General features: G+C 35.5%; 1 protein-coding gene and 1 pseudogene across 2 annotated transcripts in view; both read left to right on the top strand.

The window, feature by feature from the left end:
• The window catches only part of AHI1 (Abelson helper integration site 1), a 207,327-nt gene that overhangs the window by 44,951 nt on the left and 150,201 nt on the right, over positions 1 to 12,175 (top strand). For both annotated transcript variants that reach the window (XM_032844822.1, XM_032844821.1), the window contains 4 exons: positions 240 to 363; positions 5,848 to 6,077; positions 8,034 to 8,140; positions 11,361 to 11,479. In XM_032844822.1, the coding sequence (XP_032700713.1) occupies positions 240 to 363; positions 5,848 to 6,077; positions 8,034 to 8,140; positions 11,361 to 11,479 (580 nt within the window). The remainder of the gene's footprint in view (positions 1 to 239; positions 364 to 5,847; positions 6,078 to 8,033; positions 8,141 to 11,360; positions 11,480 to 12,175) is intronic.
• Positions 9,703 to 10,578, top strand: LOC116859487 (annotated as a pseudogene).

Raw genomic sequence — 12,175 nt, 5'->3', positions numbered from 1 at the left:
TTTGACGAGATGAGAGTAATTGTAGCATGCTATAAAACTTTATATGTGTAAATTCTTGTGTCTGAAGGAAATGAAAAACTACTTTTAAGTAGACTTTGAGATTTTTTTATGCTGAAAATATCTTTGGTGATGGTATTCTTAGAGACTGTGTGCAAATTATTATAAGCTATATGTTTGTATGTTACTGGATTAAGGACTCTCTGGCTGGAAACCTACTAATTTTTGAATATTTTCTGTAGTATATGAAATTCCTTCTGGGCGTTTCATGAGAGAATTGTGTGGCCACCTTAATATCATTTATGATCTTTGCTGGTCCCATGATGATCGCTATATCCTTACTGCATCATCTGATGGCACTGCCAGGTTAGTATACTTGAGAAGTACTTACTGTGTATGTTGTTGGCCATCAAGGAAAGTAAAGAAAATATAAAGGGATATAGCTATTCTTAGGTAATATTTTGCTTATCAAGGGACTGTCATAGAGATGTATCATATAGACAGATTAGATCAGTAGTAGTGGGAAAGCTTTTTCCTAAAGATGTTTTTATTAAATATATCTTTTTTATGTAATACATAATGCTTCTAGTTCCCAGTGTCCTTAAATGATCATTATGTACACTATTTAATTAATACTCTGCACTGTTTGACATAAGGTAAACAGTTGATATTTTCCTAGAATATAAGCTCTTAATGGTAGGGCTTCTGTTTTCCCTGTTAGCTATGGGCAGGGGCCAGGCCACAGTGATGCACAGTGCATGGTAGACAGTGAGGAACGGAAACCTTGTCTAAGACAAAGGTATGGCATAAGGGGAAGAAGTGATAACTGTTAATTTATATGGAAAAATTTTTGAGCATTCTCAGACCCAAAAATAACTTCTCTTGGAGTTTTCTGATACCTTGGGACACATCTTTCTTTAAGGGGGGCACAAAATAAATTGAAACAAAGCACAGGTGCTCACAGATACAGTTCAGGCCTGTGGCAGCTTGACGTTGAGATGCAGAGTGTAGCTTCCAGGGACGAGTGTCGCAGTGCCCCCTCGCTGCTGGGGTTGCGCTCTCCCTTGTAGAAGGGCTCACAGCAGAACAAGTGCTGAACCCGATTTTTGCCTTTTCTCCTTTTTTCATTAAAGTAAAAATCCTCTTCACATTTCTTCTGGTTAGTGAAAACAGGTACTGACATAGGTCTTAGGTAAAAGCGAAGTGGTGTAAGGCAGACTTTGAAAAGCAGGGGATACCTACATGTAAGTGAATATGTGCCTTGTGTTTTGAGAGTTTTATAGATTTTCAGTATTTGCATTTTTCAGAATGTCAATTATAAAATAATTTAATCCCTCCCAACTTAATATGTATCATAAAATTTTTTAAATCTACTTTGTAAAATTTCATTGACCTGTTCTAGCTGCTTGTTCTACCTTGTTTGCATGCTAAATGTATTATTAGGCAGTTTTTCAAGATGCTTTATATTATATATATATTATATATGTTATTTAATTTGACTCCAACAAATGTAGGTGGATACACATAAATCTATGTTATCTCTGTACACCAGGAAGCTGACATTTAGAGCAGTTTGGGATGCCTTCTGACTTCACTCTTACTTAATTCTGCTTTCTGCATTTTAACACACTTTTTAACAGACACTTCTAGTGTCTGAGTCTCTTTTATTACTCCTATCAGCTTCCTTTTTAATATAAAATGTCTAATTGATTAAGATGTTATCAGGACTGTTGAGTTTCTGTTTAAACAAAAGGTGGTAATTGGTGAGACTTGATTTCCTTCCATGTGTAGCTAGGCACCTGCTGTTGGTCCCTCTTAATAGGATCCTTTGGAACCCCTGGTCTGCTTGTTGTCTCAACACAGCCATTCTGTCCCATGCCAGATTGTACTAGAGAAAAATTCATAACCTTGGAAAGGCCTGATTGTGGATTTGTAAGTCTTAAAATCACCCGAGCAGTCATCTCAGCCAAGCAAGCTTTTTCCTTATCTTTATTCCGCTATCTTTTCTTACTCCTCTGGCAGCACATCCAAGCCTTGCGGCACTTCAAGTTCTTGACCCTGAGTCACATCTGCCTGCTTTCATTAGCTGACTGCCTTTAGCTTCCAGTGAATTATGCCAGACATGAACTTCCCCATATCTCCCTCTGGTTTCCCACCCAATATCTATAAATGTACCCATCTTTATCTCTGTCCACTGCTCTTAACAAAGATGTATGGGTAAGGACACCTTTCAGGCCACTCTTTGACATGTGCTTTTTTTAAAAATTTTTTTTAAATTTTTTATTAACATATAATGTATTATTAGGCCCAGGCGTACAGGTCTGTGAATCGCCAGGTTTACACACTTCACAGAACTCAACCATAGCACATACCCTCCCTAGTGTCCATAACCCCACCACCCTCTCCATCCCCCCCTCCCCCCAACAACCCTCAGTTTGTTTTGTGAGATTAAGAGTCTCTTACGGTTTTTGACATGTGCTTTTAATCTCAGCCCTTCAATCTACAATTCTGTTTCCTACCTCTCTTATCTCTTCAGTATCTTCCTCTCTATTGATTTTGTCCTCTCATCTTAAAAATATGCTCAAATTTCCTTATCTTAAGAAATCTTTCAGTTCTATCTCCTTTTCGGACTACCACATTATTTTTCTTTCTATAACATCAAGAACGTTCTACACACGTCTTTAGCTCAACTCTATGAATCTAGTTTTCACTGCACCCCCTGCTAGATCAACCTTCGTTAAGAGGTCAGCAGTCTCTTGCTGATTTTCAGATTCAGTGGCCAATTTAGGTCCTTAACCTATCTGCTTTCACTGAAGTGATTAATTATTGACTAGTTTTAAAATAGTTTCAATTAAATGGTTTCTTTAACAGCCTCTTCTGTTTGCTTTTTATGACTGGCCAGTTCTTGTTCCCTGTCACTTGTTCCTCTTCGAAGCTCTGCCTGTTCTCTGTAGATGTTTATTCCCAGAATCCTCCTACTTGAGCATCGTCCTTGGTTTGCTGTGCTTTTCCTGGTCTCTCTCATTTTCCCCAGTTTTCAGTCTCACTTCTATGGGCTGACTTCTAGCGCCCACTTTTTTTCTGAGTTTCACTTTCTGTTACTCTGTCTGGACTGTCAGTGGCACCTTGAATCTAAAACCAGACTTGATATCACTAGACTGCTTTCCTCATTTTGTCCTCTTGTGGATTTTTTAATGGCATCCACCCTGAATCCCAAGCCAGGAGTCCAGAATAGCACTCATTTCTTTTTTTCTTCCTACCCTTCCTTCCCATATCTAAGAGTACCACAGATCTGTCAGTTTGCCCTCCTAAAACCTTCCCCATTCCGTCACACCCTTTCTATCCTCACTGCTGTTACCTTCTTTCAGGCCCTTACTATCTCTAGCTTAAACTATTGGTGCTAAACTTTCCCACTGTTCAGTCTCTCGTTCCTCCGTCTTTTCACAGCCATGCTTCATAATGCCCTGATCTTCAGAAGTCTTCCCACCACCCTTCTGAAAATGTTCCAGATCCTTAGCATGGCATTACAGGCATGTTTCTCATTGACCCTACGTCCTTCTCCTGTGCACTTGCCATGTACCCTTGGCGTCACCCACACAATCTTTTAAAATGCTCTTAGTATCTTCCTCTCCATGTCTCTTCTTCCGGTGCTTAAATGCCCTTTTCCTAGCCTTCCTGCCCACGTCAGTCACTCAGCAACCATTTAAGTGCCTTTTGTGATGGCTCATAGTCATTGGTTAAAACCCAGCTCAAATTTAACCATTTCTTATAGTTTTCTTGTTTTTTTGCCAGCATACGATATTTTATATATATACACAATATAGTATAAAGTATGCTTTTTTTCTTTATGTAGCTTTGATACTGTTGGAGGATGTTTTACATCATAAAAATACTTATTGTGTAGGATTAACTGAGCGAAGAGAAACATTGTGGCTAGAACCAAAAAGAGTGAGGTTTTTGAAAGAGGTAAGGACTACTTAAAATGAATAAGGTAAAGTCAAAGGAAGAGAATTAGAGTTGCTAATGTTCCGAGAGGCAGAGGCATGGACTTCTGGCTGTGTCTTCTCCTTGTCTTCCTGGTTAGTGTTAGTGACTCCTGAGTTATTGTTTCCCACTGGTTAGCTCTTTGCCATGTAGGGTTAACCAAAATCTTCTTTAGTTATCTTCAGTACAAATCTGTATTTTTCTCTAACCAATGGCTCCTCATATAATCAGACTTTTCCCACATGTAATGGCTCCCATTTAGGCACATATGTCCCCATGTTGCCCCTCATCATACATAGCGTTGTAACTGTATGTTTTTTTCTTTCCCAACTGTAATAATTTTTTTGTGTGCTCATCTAGTCTTCACAGATTTATGTATTTCCTTGTTCTTTGTGATCAGCTCTTTTTCCCCCAAACTCATTAATACATTTCTGTTGTTCTTAGACTCAACCTTTGCTTGCTTGACTAAAGCCATCATTGATTTCAGTTAGGTTTTTACATAAAAGGCTTCATTTTTATTGTAAATTACTATGTCTGTTTTAATTGAGCTGCTTTTAAGATATGATTATTTCATTTCTGCCTGTTACATAGGATTTCACATAAAACTGCTAAGATTTTTAAGCAAACAGCTGAAGTTTTTATCTTTTAAACAATCTTCTTTTAACAGTCTTAATCACAAATTCGTTATTTTGTTCTTTTAATAAGTATTGTATTTCATGTAGCATATATTCATTGAAAGTATTACTATGGTAAAAATGTTTATGCAGTGATACACGTGTTTTATTTTCACTTGAAAACATGTTCTTTCACTTCCTTCATTATTAGTTTGGATTCTTAGTAATTGTAGATCATATCCTTATTTGAAGCAGCTGCTGAGAAGACTCAGAATGTTATTCTTGAATGGCAGCTGTATTTTTTTCTTTCATCGATAATTTTGAAAAGGACTTAATTTGCTTTAGTTCTTAGGTCATGATTAAAAGAAGGAACTATAAATCCCCCTATTAATAATTAATCTATTTTTCTAATTCTGACAATTTAATCAGACTGTTTAAAAATCCAGTGTTCCACACTCATTTAGTACCTTTCAGTCGCTAGATTTTTGCCTATTTTTACACACTGACTAGAACTGCAGCGTATTTAACATAAGTTTAACCCATAGGGTTTAATCTTTTGTCAGGACTGTAGCAGTGACAGTAATATTACTTTTTAAAAATTATCCATAATTTACAGGAAGACATATTAAAAATTTTAAATATAAATTGATTGTTTAATGTAAGGTAGCTTGTTTTCTATCAGAATATCATAGTTAATCTTATTTTACTGAGGTATCAAACAGTAATTTCAATATGGCTTTTAAGACTTTGAGATCACAGTCACTTTCTAGGCTTGGAAATTATAAATATAGAGTTAATGGACTAGCTTATTCTCTAAACCTCTACTAGGGAGCACTTTACAAAAGCAATATACACAACCTAAATGGAGAATAATTGAAGCTCTCCCTATATTTTATTTTTTGTGTGTATTGTACTAAATGCAGTATTTTACCAACTATTCCATGTGTGTTTAATCAATGTCAAAAATAGTTGTTTAAAAAAAATCCAAATACAATTTTTCATTTTACAGTATAGATTAAAATTAGTAGACAAATTAACCATTATGCTTGATAATAACTAAGAAATAGTTTTGTCAAAATGTAAAGAACCCCAGCCATATTTGATCACATTATTTTTGATTGTTCTAAAATGTAGTTTGCCTTTGGTTATTGTCATTGGTTACTTAAGTTCCATTGGCCATGTTGGTTTTTGGGAAAAGTTTTAGAAACTTCTGCCTTTCAGAAGCAACATATAACTTTTTATCCTTTTTCAGGATATGGAAAAATGAAATAAATAATACTAATACTTTCAGAGTTTTACCTCATCCTTCTTTTGTTTACACGGCTAAGTTCCATCCTGCTGTAAAAGAAGTGGTAGTTACAGGGTGCTATGATTCTGTGATACGGATATGGAAGGTTGATATGAGAGGGGATCCTGTGATATTGATTCGACAGTTTGACACGCACAGAAGTTTCATCAACTCTCTCTGTTTTGATATTGAAGGTATGTCAAAATATATTCCAAATGAAGGCTAGTTGCATGAAGAATTTTTTAAAAATAATTTTTGTTCATTAAGGTAATATTTTTAAGCTTGAGAGGGATTTTGTGTATTGATGATTATACATTTTTAGATTTATGTGTATTTTGCAGATCATATGATAGACCTGGGCACAGATTTGGCAGTCAGGGAGTTTTGTTTGTAATTTTAAAGTCCTTAAATTCTGGGGGTGCCTGAGTGGCTCAGTCCATTAAGTGTCCAGCTCTTGGTTTCAGCTCAGGTCATGATCTCAGGGTCATGACATTGAGCCCCATGTTGGGCTCTGCGCTCAGCATGGAGTCTGCTTGTGTTTCTCCCTCTGCTCCTCCCCCTGCATATACTCTCTCTCTAATAATAAAATCTTTTTAAAAAATCATTTGTCATTAAATTCTTAAATATTTAGATTCAACTAATATTTGCTGTAATAACCAGTCATATACCAAATTTCATAAATATATTTCGTTGGATTGGTAATTATCCCCTCAGTAGGCTTATTTCTTTCTTTTTCCAGTAGGTTTCTTTTAAGTGGCTTTTGAGTTAAAGGGTAAAATGAGGAAGAAGAGGGAAATACCAAAAGAATATTAGATAGATATCAGGGGAAGCCTGTATTTACACTCTGTACTGAGTACATTGTGCATTGAGCACCTCTGCATTCAGCTCACAGTTAATAGGTATGTATTATATAATTGTCTGAATGTATCTTAAGAAACATTCTATTGTTGGCAGTACTTAGGATGTTTCCAGCTTTCTCCTACCATGAACATGATTTCTCTGAATAATATAGATACACATGTACATATATGTACATACAAAACTTTGTTACACTGTTTTATAATTATTTTCTTAACATAAATTCCTAGACCTGAGGTTGCTGAGTCAAACATTTCTGGAGTCCTTGCTTTGTGCTGTAATGTTTTAAGTACGGATATATAGACTATAGCTATAATTAATTAGTATAGCATCCAGATAAAAATGAAAGTACTGCCAATATATTCAGTCTAACTACAGGGATGATAAGAAATTGGAACACATTAAGGAAAAGTCACCAGGGATAGAAAGGTGCCTACAAACTTTGTCATAGTAGAAGTCATTCAGATTATAAAAGACATGAATTTCTTCAAATACTTGACTAAGATATGCATATGTGAAACAAAAAGAAATCAGTCTGTATTGCTCCAGTAGATAAAGATAGAGCTACCAAAGATGGATATTCTTTGTTCTGAATTGGAAAGAACGTTCTAGTATCTAGAGCAGTTCATCAGTTGAATAGCTCCCTTGTAAAAAAACCAAGTTCACAGTTACTAAACAACCGTCTGTTCTTGATGGTGTGGGAGATAATCCTGAGTGAGTACACAGTGAGTTTGATGGTCTCTGAGGTCCCATTCAACTATAAAATGGTTTAACTCTAAGAATATATGTTAAACTGGAACAGCTGTCATTTATCGTTTTATTCATTCCCTATTGTTTATTGAGTTTCTACTGGTCTCAGGCATTTTGCTAACAGTATATATTGGAATATAGGTGTTTTTTCAGGAATATAGAACAGATCATATAGGTTAATAAAGGTGAGCAATATAGATAACATACTGGATAATTCAAATGATTTATTTGGCTATAGAATTTGACCTATATACAAATGCAATAAGATGCTCATTTCTTTGTGTGTTCAATTTCATGTGAGTAAGAAAGGGAAATAAGTCATCAAAAGTAATTCAGAAGAATGAAGAATTCATTTAAAAATAATTGGGAATTTATTATGATTTGTATTGCGTTTTTTTTATTTTTTAGGGTTTTTTTATTTTTACTAAAATACTGTTTAATAGCCCTCTGATTCTTTGTTATACTGGGATGTGTTTTCCCAATTTCATTTTGTTTCTACCTGGTGTAGCATTCACAAGTGATTAATTTTTTTTTTTAAATAGGTCATCACATGTATTCAGGAGATTGCACGGGGGTGATTGTTGTTTGGAATACCTATGTCAAAGTCAATGATGTGCAACATTCAGTGCGCCATTGGAGTGTAAATAAGGTATATAAGATCATATTTAATACATGAGATTTAATTTTACAAATTAGAAAAAAATTGAACTACATGACTTTAGAAATAAGACATCAGGACATTCTCTCTTCTCAAAAAAATTTTTTCTCAAGCCCTACAAAGTCAGTTATTATTGATGAATTGTCTAGTTTTCCTGATGGCTAAGTGATGATATAGCAGCTTAGTGAAAATTTGCATTTTGGCCAAACTTTACTTTCTTATCTTTAAACCCTAATTTGTGATATGGCTTCACTGATCCATTACTGGAATTATGCTAAAATGAGGCCTATGTTATATTACCACCTATAAGTAATAACTTACATTTTCTGCTATTCATTTTCCTTTTTTTTGACCCCCATAACATCACTCTAAAAACAGTGTGTTCAATGTTTTGTTAACAGTATTATTTTTCACAATTATGTAATCAAAAGTATATAATTATGACTAGGGTCTATCATTTACTCACAATAATTGTTTTCACTTGAGTTTTGCCAAGTAGGCAGAAACAGGTGATCTTTCATTTTTGGAAGAGATTGTTTTTAAGGTACCTGGTGTATTAAACAGTTTTATTGGTGCATATTCAGTATTTTTAATTAAAAGTATAAAATAAATTTTTAAACCTGAGTTTGTTTTATATAAGTTGATACAGTTTGTCTTATATGCTGTATTTTGTTCTTCAGTGTTTTGTTCTTCTAACAGTTGTCCTCATTTGAAAAAAAGACATTCTAAGTGAAAAATAATTTTTATGAACTTGAGTTTAATCTGTTGAATCTATCAGATCTATTTTTAAAACTTTATTTTTAGTCATTTTAATCTAGTCTATAGAATTAATGATTGATGGCTTGGGATTCATGTGATAACCTAATTTTACACACTTTAAAAAGAACTTTCTAATTACTTATATACCTAAGGGATTGACAAGGTTCCAAAGGCATCTTTTCCAATAAGTTGAGTGTACAGTGCAGAGTCTACTATATGTGTTAAAAAATCATGTTTCTTTACCTCACTATAATAACTAAAAGGCAAATTTACCTTCAAAATCTGCAGCCTGGTAGTTATTCGAGATAGTCCAAAATAAAAAGTTAGAAAATGAGCTGAAATATCTTTTGGTAGCTAATGCCCTAGGACAAACTGTAGATTTCTTACTTGGTTCTCTTTAGCCATCAGTGTGAGAAATGCTAAATTATACTCATCTGTTCCTTAAGATGACATGTCCATGTGCTCTGGCACACACTCCGTGGTACAGGACATGAGCATTGAAAATAAGGCTTTTTTTGTTTGAGTATGAATATGATAAGGAAAAAATATAGAAGAGATCATTAACAGATACTACAAATGCTAAATCTGGTGGCACTTTTGTCGAATTCATGCCTAACACTGAACTTGTTAGACAGTTTTGTGTTTTTTTTATTTTGCACACTTGCATCTGTGTAAGTGTTGCTCAGACCCACAGCAGTACATCCCCACCCCCAGGCTGTTGTAGTTCAGTCACTGCACCCCCCATCTGTGCTGTCAGTATTTGACTTCTGTAACAGCTAACAGCTGGCCTTCCTATGGGCAGTGCGGTAGCGGGGCTTAGCTGCCGGGGCTTAGCTGCCGAGACTCGGATTATAGCAATTTGTCCCCCACCTCTGCTGGTGCCAAACCATCTCCGAAGAGGAGACCCTCTAGAGGAGACAAAACATACTAGCGGGTCCTCGAAGGAGGAGAAGGCTAATTCAGGATTCTGCCTGGGGCTTAAAGCAGACTTGCTTTGGCATCTCTGGACTTCTGTCTAAGCAGTTTGCATTTACGGTCTTTTTTCTTTTTTCTAGTAATCCACTCAAGAAGGACCTTTAGTAATTTTTCCTATGTAAGGCTCATCCAGGCAGATTTTCCTTCAGTATGTAGGTCTTTCTTGACATCATTTGTCAGACACCTCCTGTAGCTACCTTAAGTAACTACCAAAAAAAAAAAAAAAAAAAAAAAAAAAAAAAATTCCTTGAGGCTCAGGTGCACTTAAGATTCAACTCCACCTGGGACCCGCCGCCGTGGCCTAGGAAGGCATTGCTGCTGGAGCTGTAATGGCCATTAATACTGCTTTACAAGAGGTGCTGGAGAACACCCTCATCCACGATGGCCTAGCACATGTAGTTTGACGAGCTGTCAAAGTCTTAGACAAGGGACAAGCCCATCTTTGTGTCCTTGAATCCAACTCTGATGAGGTGTATGTCAAGTTGGTGGAGGCCCCTTGTGCTGAACACCAAATCAACCTAATTAAGGTTGATAACAACAAGAAGCTAGGGAGCTGGGTAGGCCCTCTGGGAAACTGACAGGGGGGAAACCGCATCAAGTCATTGGTTGCAGTTGTGTGGGCGTTAAGGACTGTGGCAAAGTCTTAGGCCAAGGATGTCATCAACAAGGATGAATATTTCAAATGCAAGAAATGAATAAATAAAAAATCTGATTCTTGGGGCGCCTGGGTAGCTCAGTGGTTTAAAGCCTCTGCCTTCAGCTCAGGTCATGATCCCAGGGTCCAGGGATCTAGCCCCGCTTCAGGCTCTCTGCTCAGCAAGGAGCCTACTTCCCCCCCCCCCCACCTCTCTGCCTACTTGTGATCTCCGTCTGTCAAATAAATAAATAAAATCTTTAAAAAAAAAATTTGATTCTTGTTCCTCAAAAAAAAAAAGCCACAAACCTAAAATTACAATCTAAATGAAATGATCTTGGAATATGATGCCAGTCACATACCTTTTTTAGGACAAAGTACAAGTAAGTGCATGAAGAAGTAATCTCACACTGAAATAGAACTTGAAAGTTAATTCTATACTAACTCTTGAAGTCATAAAAATTAGAAGCTTTTCTTATATGATGGTAAGCAAAAAAATACAAAGTTAGAAGTTGTGTTTTAGGAAGTGCTTATTTGGGAATACATCACAAAAAAGCTAATTAAATGTAGCTATATATATGTGTGTGCGTACATATACACACACACATATATATACACACACACATACACAAGCACACACACACACACACACACACACACTATTAGCTTTATTTTCAACCTATAACTGAAGTTACTGGGATTCCTTTTGCTAATGATTTTAAAGGATCCTTTAAATTGCAGTCAAAAATGACTGACTTAAATTAATTTTGTGCTCTAAAACGGGCTTCATATTAGACAAACTGTACAGTGATAATATTTTATAATCTTTTTTAATCACTTTAGGAAATTAAAGAGAGTGAGTTTAAGGGGATTCCTATAAGTTATTTGGAGGTTCATACCAATGGAAAACGATTGTTAATCCATACCAAAGACAGTACTTTGAGAATTATGGATCTCCGAATGTAAGTATATTTCTATATTGACAGGTTAAGCACTCGTAGAATAAGAAATGAGTTAATTCATACTTATAAAATACAGCTGTGGTTCTCATATAGACAGTTTTTCCCCCTCAGAAGATTACATTGTTTAGAGGCATTTTTGAATGTTAGAATTTAGTGGATAGAAACCAGAGATACTGCTAAGCATCCTACAGTTTATAAGACAGTCCCCCACAACAAAGAATTTTCTGGCTCAAAATGTAAACTGTTCTGAAGCTGAAATGTAGTCAGTTGCTTTTTGTTGTCACAATTAAAAAAAAAAAAAGAGGAAGCCTCTGCCTTAGAATATCTTTTATCTCTCTTACAATACTGCTATAGCATAGTACTATGCAATAATACTGTAACAGAATGACACAGCTTTTGATTAATATATCCTTGTTTTTCCTATTTTGTGTTATTTCTAAATAAGGAAAGGAAATTTCCTTAATGTAAAAAGTGGAAGCAGAATGCTGGAAAAGCCAGCATAGTTTTCCAGTGTGCTTTTGTTTTGTTGTTTAGTGTACCAATAAAACAAATGAGAACTCTAGTTTTATTAGATTTCATGATTGTGTTTAGAAAGGAAAATGTAATGTATACTAGTTTATTCTGCAACATTCTTGTAGGGCTAACTCTTCAGGCTTTCGTTTATGTAGAGCTGTTCAGGATACTGGCATCAGTGCT

This window comes from Lontra canadensis, unplaced genomic scaffold (assembly GCF_010015895.1).
Source record: "Lontra canadensis isolate GAN:19392208 unplaced genomic scaffold, GSC_riverotter_1.0 scaffold156, whole genome shotgun sequence".
Lineage (NCBI taxonomy): Eukaryota > Metazoa > Chordata > Mammalia > Carnivora > Mustelidae > Lontra > Lontra canadensis.
Note: the sequence above shows the minus strand (reverse complement) of the source record. Positions and strands in the feature narration are given on the sequence as shown.